The sequence below is a fragment of the Crocuta crocuta genome, unplaced genomic scaffold, assembly GCF_008692635.1.
Source record: "Crocuta crocuta isolate KB4526 unplaced genomic scaffold, BGI_CrCroc_1.0 scaffold72, whole genome shotgun sequence".
NCBI lineage: Eukaryota > Metazoa > Chordata > Mammalia > Carnivora > Hyaenidae > Crocuta > Crocuta crocuta.
Genome location: NW_027529427.1, coordinates 1,951,017 through 1,967,930, shown reverse-complemented (window position 1 = coordinate 1,967,930; position 16,914 = coordinate 1,951,017). Strand labels below are relative to the sequence as shown.

Here is a 16,914-nt window from a genome sequence, read left to right as displayed (position 1 = left end):
CAGTCCCCCATTCTTTGGGCCCTATCTCCTGCTGAGTTCATGTCATCATGTCTCTCCTGACAGTTGGTGGCCGAATTCCTCCAGGACCAGAATGCTCCCCTTGTATCCCGTGCCCCTCAGACCTTCAAGATGGATGACCTCCTGGCAGAGATGCAAGAGATTGAACAGTCAAACTTCCGCCAGGCACCCCAGAGAGGTGGGGCCGGAGTCCGCTGGGAGGGGTGGTCACCAGTGTCCAGGACTGAGGAATTGAGATGCAGAAGGAGACAAAAGGAGCAGAGTGTTTTCACGTGCACTGAGGGTTCCTTAGGCATAATAGAATGAGATGTGTTTCTTTCTTTTTTTTTTTTCCCTTCCTTCTGTCTCTTTCTTTTAAGCTCCTGGTGTGGCAGATTTGGCCTTGTCCGAGAACTGGGCCCAGGAGTTCCTTGCAGCTGGAGATGCCGTGGATGTAACTCAGGATTATAATGAGACTGACTGGTCCCAAGAATTCATCTCTGAAGTTACAGGTGAGGCTTGCGTGGGGCAAAGTTCTCATCTGTTCCCTATTTCCTCTTAGGATGTAGAGTGACTTTGGCTTCTGTGACCTTTCTGGATTCTCGACTCATTTCTCTAGGGCCCTGCACCTGATTTCTCTTAGGTGATAATAGGGAATTGTTGAAACTTGAACTGGATAAGAGGTTTTGGAGATTATCTCACTGCATCTCTTTATATCTCTATATCTGAAGAGAGAATGGGAGAGGGCACCTGGAGAGGGAACACGAGGGGTTAGGTACTTTTTGTTATCTGGAACTTTATTACTGTAGTTTGGTGGTGAGGATCCACAGACTGGATGAATGGCAGTGTTGCCCAGGAAGAAAGAGTCAGTACAGCCTGCGGGATTCTGGCGTTAGGTCATCTTGAAAAGAGTTGAGGCCTGGGAAGTGCAGTTGTGGAGCTCAAGGGCCTGAAGTACAGGTTCTTAGAGGGCAAAGACCATAACCTGATGATGATAATAAAAATTAATAATAATAGCTACTGTTTACTTACCACGTTCTGGGCTTTGTATTAAGTGCCTTAAATGCATTATCTGTTTAATCCCCTTGAGAACTCTTGAGGTAGCTACTGTTTTTATTCCTAGCCTATAAATAAGAAAACTGTGATTTGCCAAAGCTGATTCAGTTTTGTAAGCGGTGGTGTTGGGATTTCACTCTGGGTTTGAATGATTCCAGACCCTGTGGGCTTAACCGTGGTGCTCAACCGCCAGGCCTGCACCCCAAGCTCTTCAGGGTCCCATCTGTGTCTCCCTCTTTGAGAGGGTCCATGGTCATTACCTTCCTTGGGATTGATTCCTCTCCCCCAAGCCTGTCTGAATAGGGGCCTGGGGGAAGGGCATTCTCTTCAGCTTTCCTCTTCCTCATTGCTGTCAAAGGGAAGTACTTGTTAGCCTTTTCCCAGTTTAAAAAATTAAGAATAACAAGAGATACAGATGGGCAAAGTTACAGAGATTCTAGACTCTCAGGGTGTTCACGTTGTCATGGATTCCTGAGATCATTAATGGGACCTCATTGTTTTCTCCCTCCATCATTTTTATTCTTCTAAAACTAGGGCTTTCTGCCTTTAGGAAAAAACCCCTCAACTCTAACAATTGCAACTCATCTTTAATAAAAGCTGTTGGCCTTTTTTAACATCACTCCCTTTCCCACCTTTAAGTTGGAGTTAAGGTAGAACAGCAGATGTTCTTGGTTTCATTAATAGTGCTTTGCACTTAACGATCTTAAATACGTTTAGTCTTCACAGTTATGCTTCCAAGGTAAGTATTCCTTCCCTATTGTGTAGATAAAGAAACTGAGATTTGGGTTCCATACTTTATCCAAAGTCATTCGGTGACAGAGATGACATTCACACTTGTATCTTTCTGACCGTAGGCTCCATACTTAGACCCATTACACTATCATTGAGAATCTCCTTTGTGAAATTCCCTCAAGTGAAACTCTGAGTTGTAACAAGGATACTCCACCAGACCAACACTCAGTTTTTCATACGAACCTTGGACTTAAATGCTGTGTCTTATTATAAAGAGACTTCTGTTGTAATGTGTTGGCATCAGTCAGGTTTTCAAAAAATTTTTTAAATATTTATTTATTTTTGAGAGAGAATGTGTGAATGTGGAGGAACAGAGAGAGTGGGAGACACAGAATCTGAAGCAGGCTCCAGCTAGGCTCTGAGCTAGCTGTCAGCACAGAGCCCAACACGGGGCTTGAACTCACGCACCGTGAGATCATGACCTGAGCCAAAGTCAGACCCTTAACCGACTAAGCCACCCAGGCGCCCCGGCATCAGTCAGTTTTGATAACTCAGAAAAAAAAATTATTGCTACTGGAAGCATTGAGATTGATGAGATTTTTGTTATAATGACCTGAATTGCTTGCCACCAGCGAAATCTTCCTTAACCTGTAAGTGAAACACAACTTTAGAAAAACACGTTGGACTTGTCTTACCTGTTAAGTCCTTTTTAGGAGATCCCTTCTCTGTTTCGTATGTTCTTCTGGGAGGCAGGGATAGGGAGAGCCGGAAAGGGAAGTTGGGCTATTTGGGGCCCGCCTGCATAAAAATGTCCAATTGCAATAGTTATTGCTTTGTACGTAGTGGATTTTCACTATTTATTGAACAAATGAATTGAGAGGTCTGGGAGGAAGCTAAAGGAAATTAATTCTGGTCATTCATTTTTATATTCTCATAATATTTGTGGCTGATATTATATCAATGATATAGGTTACCTCTTGCTTTATGGATAAGTTAACTTCAAGATGGAATGTTATATGCTTTAAATCCTTATTATTTTCAAGTCCCTATTGTTAAGATCCTAGACTCAAGCTTAAAAGGAACTTAGATGTGCATTTATTGTCTTGTTTTCATGTTCTATCTGGAAATAATTCATAGTTTCCCTGGAAGTTGCCAAAAAAGGTAGAGGAAGGTTCTGTGTATCTTTCCCTCTGTTTTCCCCAGGGGTAATATTTTGCATGACTATTCGTTATGTCCCGTATCAAAGTCAGAACATTGCCATTGGTACAGCCCACAGAGCTTAGTAAATTTAACCAGTTTGACATGCCTTTGTGTGTGTGTGTTTATGGTTTTATGCGGCTGTATCACATGTGTAGATGTGTGTAACTACCATCACAGTCGAGTTACAGAGCCATTCCATTGCCACATGAAGCTCATTTCTCAGTCTGCCATATTTCTTGATGGAATCCACCCTCCACCCCTGCCCCTCAATCTCCTGGGCCAGATAGTTCTCCGCCTTGTGACTTGGCTGCAGGGATGAAATATGTCTTTAAGGGGATTTGAATTTAGACAGCCCCAGCTAACATGGTATGTGCCGCCCCTGTGGTAGTCACGGGAGAGAACCCAGCGCTGTCATTGGAAAGGGGGTAGGCGGCAGTACCAGACATTGAAGGATTCCCCCCCCGTCCCATGGCAGAGGAACGGCTGTGGAATAAAAGGAGTAACGATCTCATCGTGCTGTTTTCTCCTTTCCATATGGGTTTGCTGTGAGCAGACAGTAATAATGTGAATAGTAATAGCCAATGTTTGTTACTCTGTGCTTTATACATGCGTTATCTCGTTTGGTCTTTACAACCATCCCTATGAGGTAGCTCTTCTTATCTCTATTTTGTAGATAAGGAAATGGTAACTTAAGGGTTAAGTAACTCGCACAGTGAATAAGAGGTGGCCTTGGGATTTCAGTGCCCGAAAGCTGACTCTAGAACCTACATTCTTTACCACTGGGCTATTTAGCAAACTCAGAAATGTTTAGGGATGGGGGGGAAGCTCTGAATTTTTGACTTTTGAGCTTGGGCTGGGTGTGCCTAGGTGGAAGGAACAATCAATGAGAAAGGTGAACGTTCTGAATTGGATGTTTGGAGTCTAGGTTGGTTCTAACTCTACTAATTTACGTAAGCGAGGACAGCCCCTTCTCTGTAGGCCTTCTGGATCTCAGGGATCCAAATGGATCTGATTTTCTGTAAGAATTTCTCAAAAAGTAGTGTGAAGGCCAAACAGAATTCTTCTGGTTATTTCATTTTGACTCTCTGTTGGAACAGGTTCCCAATGCCAGAAAATTCTGAGTCTGCTGGCTAATATGGCCAAATACCAAATTTGCAGCTCTTCGAGGATGACTTTTCTCACCTCTGGGATTTTTTTCTAATCTGCTTCATGTCTCTTAAAGTCCAGATGCTTTATATATTTTCCATTGCTTCTCGTCCTTGAAAGGAGCATTTCACAAAGACCGCATTCTCTCTAATTTGAGGAGCATTTGTGGCTGGAGTATGCTTCTGGAAAACACTCTAGTGGAGAGTAAGGAGTGGCTGGAGAATAAGGAGGAGCAGTGGTTAATTTTCAACAGAATGGGAGGAAGGGACCAGGGGGCGCTGTGAAGTCTCCTTAAGTAAGTGACGTCTCTATATTATTAGGTCTCCACTCTTGGGCTGACGGCCTCGTTGCGGCAAAGGAAAGAGAAATGTCACCTGTAAGAACTAGGAGGGAATCTGGATAAAAATGTTGAGAGTCTTTGAAATTAAGGACTCAAAAAAAATTTGCCAACCACATCTTAGTTTATTATATTAGTAATATTTATAGTTAGGTGTATTTTGAAAGTCTGTACGTTTTTTGTTTCTCTACAGATTTTGACATTACTTTGCCACATGTTGAGATTACCTTGTTGAAATTGTTCAGGCACAGTCTCAGTTAAATGGAATAGACAGTTCTGTTACACACTTAATACCGAGGACATAAATCTGCCTTCTCCGTGTTGAAAGCAATGACAGAGCTTCAAACTGGGGACAAAGATAGGGCAGGCATCTCAGTCCCCATGTGGGGAAGTGTGGATGCGGTGCGGAAGGAAAAGCACACTGCTGGCTGGTGCCTTGTCTGTGTTGACTCATTCTTTAGGCCCCTTCCCCGCCTTATTTTTGAGAGAGTGCAAGTGGGGGAGGGGCAGAGAGAGAGAGGGACGGAAGGCGGGTTTGGAGCTGGCTCAGACAGCAGAGAGCCTGATTGGGGGCTTTAACTCCCAAACTATGAGATCATGACCTGAGCTGAAGTTGGGCATTCAACTGACTGAGCCACCCATGTGCCCCTCTTTAGGGCCCCTTTGAATAATGTCTGAGTGCTCTCTCTCTTTTTTTTTTTTTAATTGTTATTTCCCCCCCTGGCCCCAGAATAGTAAAGGACAAAGTCCTGGAGGCTGAGAAAGAGTTCAGTGCCCTTGTTCGATCTGTTCTGTTTATTATGTTTGTCACTAGAGCTTCTGGGACAGTTCCTAGAATTACACTTAAAAAACATAGCCTTAAAATGAGTCAAAAGTGAGGGGCACCTGGGTAGCTCAGTCGGCTAAGTGTCTGACTCTTGATTTAGGCTCAGCTCCTCGTGATCTCATGATTCATGGGTTCGAGCCCTGCGTTGAATCCCCCACATAGAATTCTGTCTCTCCCTCTCTCTGCCCCTTCCCTGCTGCTCTCTCACTCTTTATCAAAATAAATAAACTAAAAAACAAACGAATCAAAGGTGACAAGTCAGAATAGAGTCTCTTCCTGGGGGAGGGATGGCCTGACGGAGCTTGTGAGAGGTGTGAAACGTTCTGTGTCTTGATGCGTGTATTCGCGTGTGGAGTTAATGAACAGTGTCCTTACGTTTGGTACACTTTATATACTTTCATGTTTGCACATTGCATCTCAACTAAAAAAATGAAACCAATGTCCAGTGGGAAGAGTGGTCCTAGGTCTTTTCTAATTCCAGCCCAGCATTCTGGTTCTCAGGTCCTCCTGGGAGGTATATTACGATGAAATAGGAGGCTTGTTTTGTTGGGATAGTGTGAGCCCTGTTGATGGAGNGCTGGTATTTATTGAGTGAGGCCTCTGGCACTTCAAGCAAAAGGGTTCGGTCTGGACTCCTTTCCTGAGTCTCCTCATTTGTTTTCTTTTTTCCAACCCAGTAAACGTCCACCCCAGGCCCCTTGGGAGTAGGCTGGACATTGAGAATTTAGTAGTGTTTTCTTCTGAGCAGGAGTCTCTCAGGGATTCCGTAGGATCTCGTTGGCTTTGGCTTGGTTAAGAGGGTCAGTTGAATCCATGTAGTCCCCTCCTGTTCCCTGACCCTTCACCGAGCCCTGGGTGATTTCTCCAACTCCGTTCCTTGCAGATCCTCTGTCTGTGTCCCCTGCCCGCTGGGCTGAGGAGTATCTGGAACAGTCCGAGGAAAAGTTGTGGCTGGGGGACCCCGAGGGAACAGCCGCCGCTGATCGCTGGTGAGTCCAGCTACTTCCTTGTGGACGGATCCCCGTGAAAGGAGCATTGGGTAGTTTTCCCAGCCTCCCTCACCCTCACCTCCTATATCTCATTCTCAAACTGATTTGCAGTCACCTCCTTTTCTTTTCTTGTTTTTTAAATTTAGTTATTTTGAGAGAGAGAGTGAGAGAGCGAGTGAGCGAGCGTGTGCCAGAGGGGGTGGGGTGGGGCACAGAGGATCTGAAGCAAGCTCTGCGCTGCCAGCACAGAGCCTGATGTGGGGCTCAAACTCACAGACTGAGATCATGACCTGAGCTCAAGTTGGACGCTTAACTGACTGAGCCACCCAGGTGCACCCGCTTTTTTTAAAGTTTATTTATTTTGATGGAGGAAGGGAGGGGCAGAGAGAGGGAGAGGGAGAGAATCCCAGGCACGCTCTGCACATCAGTGCAATGCCTGATGTGGGGCTGAACCAACCATGAGATCATGACAAGAGCTGAAGCCGGACACTTAACTAAGTGAGCAGTGTTAAGGTTCCCACTTATATTATTACCCCTAGAAATGTATGTTGCAAATGTAAGTGAGTCGCGAATCCTAAGTGTCCTCAACCAGAAGTTTATAGCTTTACCTTATGTACCCTATTCCCTTTTTAATCCGGAGGCTGCCACTGTATTCCTTCCCTCTGCAAAGGTGTGTTTGGGAATGGGAGAGGTAAAAGAACGTAGCTAGTACTTTGCCACATCTGCCCAAGTGTCCTTTTTTTCTTTTAAAATTTTGTTTGTTTTGAGAGAGAGACCATGTGAATGGGGGAGGGCCAGAGAGAGAGAGAGAGAGAGAGAGACACAGAGAATCCCAAGCAGGCTCCATACTGTCAGTGTAGAGCCTGAGGTGAGGCTCAACCCCCCCAACCGTGAGATCATGACCTGAGGTGAAACCAAGAATCGCTTAACCCACAGCCACCCAGGCGCCCCCCCAGCAGGGTCCTTTTTTAGCGTAAATTGGAATTTGTAGGCCTTCCACAAGAACTTGTATCTTTTCCTTGATAAGAACCTTCCTTGCCATGGGCTGGGAGCGGGGAGTAGAGGGGGAAGCAGCTGGCCCACGGGTGTGCGGAACGGGCCTGTCCTTACCCGTTGCAGGTACGACGAGTACCACCCCGAGGAGGATCTGCAGCACACAGCCAGTGATTTTGTGGCCAAGGTGGATGACCCCAAGTTGGCTAACTCTGAGGTGAGCCGCTTCCCGCCGCTGTTTTGCCCAGCAGAGCTGGTCTTCAAAGCCAAGAGTCCAGCTTTTCGTACCCAGTTGAAAGAGAAGGAGATAAACTCCCGGGTCCACTCCTTCCTGTCTTGAGAACAGAGACTTAGGACCCTGCCTCTTCCTCTTGGCCTCCTTCCCTCGCTTCTTGCACGCTAACCCTTCTGCTTTCCTCTATCTTCTCGAATCTTTAGAGCCAGAAATCCCTTCCTTTTTGTTATCCACATTTTCAGGGTCTTTAGCAGTTCTTGTCTGCAGCTAGAGGTGGTCAGGGGGAGGAGGAGCGCAGGCTTCTCTGGGGCATGGTTGAGAGAGCATGGAAGGACCTGGAAGTCCTCTCCCAAGTGGCCTATGTGTGTCTCTGTGCCCCAGTTCCTGAAATTCGTGCGGCAGATTGGCGAGGGGCAGGTGTCCCTGGAGTCCGGTGCAGGGTCGGGCCGAGCTCAGGCAGAACAGTGGGCAGCAGAGTTTATACAGCAGCAGGTAGGACACTGTCACTTCCCAGTCCCACTTGAGAGCCGGCCGGTGCCCCAGGCCTTGGGCCCAGTGTTCAGCGGTCCTAGACGGGGAAGGGATTTTACTGCCAACTTGTCTTGGTAGCATCGAGGTCCTGAGTGGGTGGGAACGAGACCCTGAGAACGCTCTCAGGAGTGTCTAGGTTGCTGGTGTTCAGTGGGTGGTTAGTCAGTAGAAAGTTGGTGGTGGCCTGATCGTCCTTCTTTGTCACAGGGTACCTCGGATGCCTGGGTTGACCAGTTCACAAGACCAGTAAACACAGCTGCCCTCGACGTGGAGTTTGAACGAGCCAAGTCAGCTATAGAGGTGAGAGCAGGCAGCGCAGGAGCAGACACCTCCGGAGAGGTCACTCCTTTGGAGAGAGGGGGTGTCCTAACGGCAGAGTTGACAAACATTGTCCGTCCCAGTGTCCCTGGGCCTCTGTGTCAGAGTTGCTTGGGGTGGGGTCGGTCAGATTCAAATCCCAGGGCACCAGCTCACACTGCAGACTCAGAACCTGAGGGTAGGACCTAGGAATCTTCATTTTAAACAGCTCTTCAGAGGATCTCAAATACACTGAAATTTAAGAACTGCTGCCTTCAGGGATGTGCCCGAGTGGCGCTGAGGGTGCTGGGGGGAGGGTGCTGGGGGGTGGGCCATGACGAATCTCCATTTTCTAGCTGCCTTCCCTTCCCTGCAGTCTGATGTCGATTTCTGGGACAAGTTGCAGGCAGAGTTGGAGGAGATGGCGAAGCGGGACGCTGAGGCCCACCCCTGGCTTTCTGACTATGATGACCTCACGTCTGCTTCCTACGATAAGGTAAGAACTCGGCTTTCGGGTTGCAGGCTTTCCTCGTTTTTTGTTTCTCCTTTCATCCTGAATTTGGAGGGTCCCTACTTTCAGGTAAGGACTTCCTTGAACCCCCTTTCCAACAAAGGGAAGTCTAAATCATTCCCTTGCCTCCCTCCTCCAGCGTCTGAAGGTGTGCTTTGTTCTGAGGGTGTAAAGATTCATAGTGATAGACCATCCTTGTCAAATAATGGTAATACGGTGACATAACACTTAGGATAGAGATTTGCCCGTGATGCATTCAGAAGCCAGATGAAGGAGCTGTGCTTTGGAGGTTGACTGAGAACATTTTGAGGAGATAGATGACCCCTTTGGTAGAGAGTGGTAATTGGTAGACTGTCTCTCTGTCTCCCCACCTTAATATCTACTTACTTTTTTTTAACTCACAGGTTCATTTTAAATTTGGATTTAAGTTTCTGTGGGTACTGACCACTTGTGCCAATTCAGTTTTCAAAGAATTATATTACCAGCTGTCTTTGGTGAAAGATGATCTAGTTTTGCATAGAGCATATACTTTAGACCTAGAAGCTTATGCTATTTCAGAGGTATGGCTGTAGAACAGAATCTGCCTTGGGCTGTAAAGTATTTAGGGATGCGGTTAATAATAGAACTTCTAAGGGGGCGTCTGTGGCTCAGTCGGGTAAGCATCCGACTCTTGATTTCAGCTCAGGTCATGATCTCACAGTTTGTGAATTTAAGCCCTGCATTGGGCTCTGCACTGACCGTATGGACCCTGCGTGGGATTGTGTCTCTCTCTCAAAATAAATAATAAATTAAAAAAAGAATGGAGCTGCTGAGCTGAAACACGAGGGGGAAGGCAGAGAACTGTTTTGGAAGAGGCAAAACAGGAACGGAGGAGGTGAATCGCGATACCTCCTCTCAGCTCAGATCTGGCTGGGAAAGGACTCTGGGGCTAGCACAGATGTAAAGCAGGGTGCAGGAGGTGTAGGTCTTCACAGAGGGGAGCTATGCAAAGATAGGGCCGAGTGAAGTCCAAGATAACTTTAAACATGCCAACATTTGGGGTGCCTGTGGGTGGTTCAGTCTGTTGAGTGTCCAGCTCTTGATTTCAGCTCGGGTCGTCATCCCAGAGTTGTGGGGTCGAGTTCCGAGTCAGTCTCCGCGTGGAGCCTACTTAAGATTTATTTCTCTCTCCCCCTCTGTCCCTCTCCCCTGCTCGTGCACTCTTGCTTTCTCAAATAGGAAAAGGAAAAAAGAAAGCTAGCCCTTGAAAGCCAATGAAAAACAGTCCTGGGAAAAATAGGAATTTGTTTACCATTTATTTCATTCTTAGTTTTTAAGAGCTATCATCTTACATGATAGAAAAGAGAGCTTACTTCTTGGACCTTGCCCTATGTTTTGCCCAATAAGAGTTCCTTCTGTAGAATTCTGAGGAGGAAGTACACATTTATTACTTTGTATAAGCAATTTGATAAGTTGCAGGGTCCCTTCGTCTTGCAAATGGCAAATTATAAATTTTAGGTTAAAATTCCCATAACTTTGATAAATATAGATATATCACTGATTTTGTATGAGTAGCATTTCTTAGCAATATTTACTCTCATATTAACGATATACTAGGTTGCATAAAATTTTCCTGAATACTTTTTTTTTTTTTTTTAAGAGGAGGGGAGGGACAGAGAGAGAGGGAGAGGGAGAATCCCAGGCAGGTTCCACGCTCCGTGCAGAGCCTGCCTTGGGGCTCAATCCCACGACACTGGGATCATGACCTGAGCTGAAATCAAGAGTCGGACACTCAACTGACTGAGCCACCCAGGCGGCCCTGTGCTAACTATTACTGAGTTATATGTCAATAGTGCCTTTTTTGTTTTTAAATGTGGATCTGATCCTGATTGTCATGCAAATTCATGGGTCTCTGAATATACTATTTTTTTTACTGGATCGTCCTTGAATTTTCCAGACAACATCTGTAGCTCAAGCAGGTATTGTATCTCTTTAGCATAAAGACGGTTCTGTGACGGGCTGGACTCTTAGCTGTAATCCTATTTCTGCTGCATGATCCTGTGAGATTTTGGAATAGACCAGACAGCTGATCAGACCCGATTGGCTCAGATTAGATTTTTTAGGTTGCAACAGCGATCATAAGCTAATGCCACGTTCTTTTGGTTTGAAGCTTCCTCCACCATATTCTTTTTTTCTATTTATGCATACGTTCTAATTTTGAAAAGTTCCTCTTTGATCAGCATTGACGATGGCCAGGAGGACAGATGGCAAGGGACAAGAGGGGATTTCGAGGACCTCCTGATGGCAGGGATGTGTTGCCTTGTCTTCCGAGGATCATGCCTATTTTTGTGGATGGTATTTTATGCTTTTTGAGAATAAGACGACTTAGGTGAATATTCTCATTTGATACTCGCATCAGTTCTGAGGGGCAGGAGTTGGTTTCATTAGGAAACTGTGTTCTAAATGACAATGATCTGTTTCCTACAGGGTGGCCTAAAACATAGATTGTTGAGGTTGATAGTGGAGAGATCTGCATCCGGGACGGGGGTTAGCAAACTACGGCCACAGGGGGGTCTGGGCTGCTAGCTGCTTTTGCCCAGCCGAGGAGCTGATAGTGGTGTTAACATTCTTAAATGGTTGAAAAAAATGAAAAGTAATATTTTGTGACATGTGCAAATTATATAAAGTTCACACTTCAGTTTCCATAAATAAAATTTTATTGGAACACAATCATGGTTATTTGTTTACATATTTGTGGCCCCTTTCTCTCTCCAAAGGTGGAGGTGAGTAGTGACAAAATACTTCATATCTGGCCCTTTCCAGAAAAGATTTGCTGATCCCTGGTCGAGGGTCATGATCTACCTTCAGAGTATTCATATCGTACAGCTATATCCCAGGAATGTTACCTGCTCTCGACGTGAATATACTTTTAATACGTTTATTCCTAATCCATCTCCTGTAATAGATCTTGCTTCTTAGACTTCCACTGTAATTATTTGTTTCTGTCACAAATAATTTTCATCCGATGACTTGTCAGGTTTAGAACTTGGCTGGTAAGATTTAGGTGTTTCTGGTTCATTAGTGGTTCCATAGCAATAGTGAAAAAGGGCCTCACTGCTGTCTTTGCTATAGATGGTTTCATTCTTATTTGTCCTCAGCTGCGTTTAGAAGGGCTCTCCCTGGTAGTCTGCATCTTTTCATTCTGGTATATTGTTTTGTGATGGTGACGATTTATTCCCCAAAGAGGAACCTTTTATTTGCTGGTCCCAAGTCATGAGGCTTCCTAGCGACTCCTGTCTTAGTACCTCTTTGCCCAGCGTGAAATACCCATAGACAGAGCTCTGCATGTAGCATTATAATCCTTCCCTGAAATGAGAAATCTTCAGCCAGAAGACAACGGTGTTTTTCCGAAGCATTTTGTGCCATCAGGGTTTTGGGATCTAGCTTTCATTTACAGTCAGATACGGGTTAATATTAGCAACTGCCAAGAATGAACTTAGGGAACAACTAAAATTTTCGAAGTGCTAGGCCGCATGCTATCCAGTGGGCGCTCACGGTGATTCTCGGAGCTAGGCCGGAGTGGCTTTGGAGCTGTGGGACCTCTGACTCGAAATTGCGTTCCCATTATGCGTTATCACACAGCTGCAGGCAAACAGGAAGTGCCCTTTGAAGAGCTAAGCAGAGCTCATCTCATTGCCATCAGCAGATCTCGTAAGGAATGTGTTCTGTCCAGGGTGACAGTCAAGGATGTAGGAATCCAGGCCTTTAGAGACTTCCTAAAATGAGCTTCCTTCCGGCACGGATCCCAGTTTGTAGACTGGCTCAGCTTTTCAGTTACTGTGAACCGGAGACCGCAGCCTGAACCTGATACGGAGTGAGTTCACTGTCGTCCTGGAGGCTCTCCTTTATAATTTGGAGAATTTGCTGGCGTTTAATTGAGATACTTGTTGGAGGTCTTCGGCTTCCCCACCTCTGTGCTGGGCATCCCCTCCCATCTCTGCTGCTCTGACTGTGATGGCTTTTGCCCGGACAGGCCTTCACCTGGCTTCCCTTCCCTGCAGGGGTACCAGTTTGAGGAGGAGAACCCCCTGCGCGACCACCCGCAGCCTTTTGAGGAAGGGCTCCGGCGGCTTCAGGAGGGGGACCTGCCGAACGCCGTGCTACTTTTTGAGGCAGCGGTGCAGCAGGAGCCCAAGCACATGGAGGTGAGGGACTGGGTGCTCTGCCTTCGTAGGAGACACCGCCTCCTTCAGTGCTGGAGGGAGTCCATCCCCCACAGAACAGTTGCAGGTGGAGGGGGGCCTGGCTGGGGGCCTCAGCTTAGTGGGTAAGTGTGGGAAGGCGAGTGGCAGGGGAAGCCAGAGGAAGGGAGGATGGGAAGGTGACTACAGGGGTGATGGAATCTGGCACCTTCTCTCTAGGCGTGGCAGTACCTGGGTACCACCCAGGCAGAGAATGAACAAGAGCTGTTAGCCATCAGCGCGCTGCGGAAGTGAGTACATGAAAGGTGGGGTGCGGTGGCTCCGGGGCCCCACAAATAGCCTTTAAAATGCTAGGATCCCAGGCCCAGACCCTCATCTTTCTGGCCACCAGCAAGAGCGTTTCCATGGGCCAAACTCTAAGGTTTGGAGGGAATTGGAGATACCTGGTTCCATTCCTTCACGAGCTGGTAATTTTATATGTGGAACCCTCACTGGTTCCTCGGCTCCTAAAACATTTCCCTTCTCATTTCTGTAGTTTTATTTATAACTCATATGTAGAGGATCCCTCTCGATTTTACCCTGAGGGAGCTGGCAGGCGAGGCCGTCAGGGCTCTGCATTCCATGACTGTATTCCAGCTTCCCTGCGTAGGCCAGCTCTGCCCCTCTCTGTCCGAACAGGTGTCTGGAGCTAAAGCCCGATAACCGGACAGCACTGATGGCCCTGGCCGTGAGCTTCACCAACGAGTCCTTGCAGCGACAGGCCTGTGAAACCCTGCGAGACTGGCTGCGCTGCACGCCGGCCTATGCCCATTTGGTCGTGCGTGGTGAAGAAGGGGCTGGCGGGGCAGGACAGGGCCCCAGCAAGCGCATCCTGGGATCTCTGTTGTCGGAGTGAGTGTGAGGGATGCTTGGGGGGCAGATGGTGACCTGAGTCCCGGTAGGAGGAGGACCTTGATTTTGGAAGCTGGGATAGATTGAAGCTCAGGGGTTTAAGAGTGGGATGGGAGATGGGGCACCTGGGTGGCTCAGTCAGTTAAGTGTCCAACTTCGGCTCAGGTCATGATCTCACAGTTCGTGGGTTCAAGCCCCACATTGGGCTCTGTGCTGAGAACTCAGAGCCTGGAGCCTGTTTCGGATTCTGTGTCTCCCTCTTTCTCTGTCCCTCCCCTGCTCATGCTCTGTCTCTGCCTCTCTCACGCAAAATGAATAAACGTTTAAAAAATTATTTAAAAAAAAGAACTGGGACAGGAAACCCAGGATCCACTTGAAGGAGGTCCGCACTCCATGGTACAGTGCTGGGATGAAACAGAGAAACATGTTTTTAAAGTGGACTTTGTGGGTAGGAGGGTGACTGATAGATTGGGGGATCTCGGGGTTATGAATGGCTAAGGAATTCGGGAGGGTAGGAATATCGACCCTCCATCCACCTGTGTTTTGTGTTTTTTTTTTTTCCTTTTTCCCCTACTTATCCAGCTCCCTATTTCTTGAAGTGAAGGAGCTCTTCCTGGCTGCTGTGCGCCTGGACCCTACAGCCATCGACCCTGATGTGCAGTGTGGCTTGGGAGTCCTCTTCAACCTGAGCGGGGAGTATGACAAGGCGGTGGACTGTTTCACAGCTGCCCTCAGCGTTCGTCCCAACGTGAGCCTCGGGTGGAACAGAACTAGAACTTGACTGTGTCTTACCCAAGAGTCACTTGTTGGGAGCTTCGGAGGAGTCGCAGGAGATTTCGTTTCTTAGACTGGTTTCCTTGGGAGGACTGAGCCGGGACGGCTGGGAGTCCAGGGTCGTCTGCACGTAGGGGAGCCTGCATGCGACCGAGGGCGGTCACACTGTATCACGCAGTGAACGGCAAACAACAGGAGTGGCAAGGAGCCCACCTTAGCCGGACAGGATGGGGAAGAGGGGGAGGAACGGGCGGAAGTGTATCCGAGCCCGGCTCTCGTTCCTAACCCTTCTCCATCCCTGTCCCAGGACTATTTGCTGTGGAACAAGCTGGGGGCCACCCTGGCCAACGGAAACCAGAGTGAAGAAGCTGTAGCCGCGTACCGTCGGGCCCTTGAGCTCCAGCCCGGCTACATACGGTCCCGCTATAACCTGGGCATCAGCTGCATCAACCTCGGAGCGCACCGGTGAGGGCAGCTCTTGAGTGGTTACTGGACGAGCTCTCTCCCCCTGCCTTTGAGCCTCGCGCCTCATTCTCTGGTCCCGCGTCTGACTCACTGGCCCCAGCCTTCTCCCCAGGCCGGTTGACCTGCTCCTTTGAGTCATGTTCTGCTCACCATCTCTCGTTTTTCTTCCCCACAGGGAGGCTGTGGAACACTTTTTGGAGGCCCTGAACATGCAGAGGAAAAGCCGGGGCCCTCGGGGAGAAGGGGGTGCCATGTCAGAGAATATCTGGAGCACCCTACGTTTGGCATTGTCTATGTTAGGCCAGAGTGATGCCTATGGGGCAGCCGACAGCCGGGACCTGCCCACGCTCCTAACTATGTTTGGTCTGCCCCAGTGACAGTGGGATGGGCTGCCCTGCGAGTGTCTGCTTGGAGGGGTCCCTGCTCTGGATGTGACTCCCTCTCCCCAAACGGGCCTACCAAGGGGGTGGGCTGATGACCACAAGCGGTACGGCCTCTCAGGAGCTGCCTCAATCTAGGGGGTGGGGTCGTCTGTGTCCTTCCTACGTAGCTGTGGGAAAATGACCTGTGTTGACTCTGAGTCCCTTGGTACAGGGGCTGTACATCCAGCTACAGATCTCTCTGCTCATCATGCCCTTTCTTGGTGCTGCTTTTTGGGTAGGACCCAAAGATCTAGGGTAACTTGTCATCAGCTGCCATTTCTGATGGGGTCTACCACATTCGCAACGTCTGCCTGTCCTTTCCCCGCCTTTTACTGGGAGCTGATGATAGTACAGCTTTCTTGGGCAGTCGTGTGTGGCAGATTCTTCTACCGCACACCTCGTGATGGCGGGATCTGGGACGGGATGTTAGGAGTCGGCCTATTGGATTTAAATGTTGCTTTGGCCCAGCGGAGCTGAGTTTTCATAGGGGTGCTCCCAGTTCTGTTGCTCCTGGGCCTCTCCTGACTGTAGCTTGGGCTCCCTGGGTGCAGTGCCACTCGCAGTAATGCTGGCGTCTTTACTGAGGGGTCCCCAGGAGGGCTGGGGTCACCTGTACAGAGACTGTGTGTGGGGGGGTAGGGGGATGGCCTCTTTGTGGAATGAACCTAGAAGAGACCAGATGGCATCGGATTAAGGGCTCCGATTTGGGGCCTTTGGTGGGAGGACAGAGCAAGTAGGCTGAGGGGGGTGGTGAGTGCAGCAAGCCCCCCTCCTAGAAAGGCGTGCGAGCAGGAATGAGCTAGCTCTTCTAGAAACGTGGCTCAGAGATGGCAGTCTTGCCAGATTCCTAGCAGAGGCAGGTCAGTGTTCCCATACGCCTTTTGCTGTACTTCTTAAATGTTTCTAGGGGAGAGCATTGAAACACCCCCTCCCCCCGCAGCACCTTCCCAAGGTGTAGACGGAGGGAAGATGAGGGAGCAGCTTGAGGTCTTGCCCGCTGCCCCACACGTGGGGAGGTTCACCGACCCCTGGAAATGACTGCTGAGCCTCTTGCCTTGTCTTCAGTAGCTAATGATCAGAGAGATTTTTTTTTTTAAACTACCATGGTCCCAAGGTTCCATCCTGAAATTTATTTTTCTTTGTATGAATACGTGTAAATGATTTAAAAATAAAACTGTATGAATAAAATTTGTATGAAGAATAAATGGAATGGACAGGGTTGTGAGTTCTGCTGCCACGGGAGGCGTTGGGGTGTGGGAGGCGGGCCAGTGTTTGGAGGATTGGTGTTCAGCAGTTTTCTTCTCTCTCTGTCTTTCACATTCTCCCTAGTA

The 16,914-nt window shown here is 48.1% G+C and overlaps 1 protein-coding gene across 5 annotated transcripts in view; it reads left to right on the top strand.

Annotated features, from left to right (window-relative positions):
- Positions 1-16,788, top strand: part of PEX5 (peroxisomal biogenesis factor 5) — a 25,832-nt gene extending 9,044 nt beyond the window's left edge. For 2 of the 5 annotated variants that reach the window (XM_077759064.1, XM_077759065.1), the window contains exons 4-16: positions 64-196; positions 378-509; positions 6,178-6,283; positions 7,403-7,493; positions 7,893-8,003; positions 8,250-8,342; positions 8,716-8,835; positions 12,891-13,034; positions 13,251-13,321; positions 13,710-13,922; positions 14,505-14,670; positions 15,004-15,161; positions 15,337-16,788. In XM_077759064.1, the coding sequence (XP_077615190.1) occupies positions 64-196; positions 378-509; positions 6,178-6,283; positions 7,403-7,493; positions 7,893-8,003; positions 8,250-8,342; positions 8,716-8,835; positions 12,891-13,034; positions 13,251-13,321; positions 13,710-13,922; positions 14,505-14,670; positions 15,004-15,161; positions 15,337-15,538 (1,740 nt within the window). In that variant the 3' untranslated portion in view covers positions 15,539-16,788. The remainder of the gene's footprint in view (positions 1-63; positions 197-377; positions 510-6,177; positions 6,284-7,402; positions 7,494-7,892; positions 8,004-8,249; positions 8,343-8,715; positions 8,836-12,890; positions 13,035-13,250; positions 13,322-13,709; positions 13,923-14,504; positions 14,671-15,003; positions 15,162-15,336) is intronic. The other 3 variants (XM_077759066.1, XM_077759068.1, XM_077759067.1) reach the window with 3 other exon arrangements.
- The last annotated feature ends 126 nt before the right edge of the window (positions 16,789-16,914 follow it).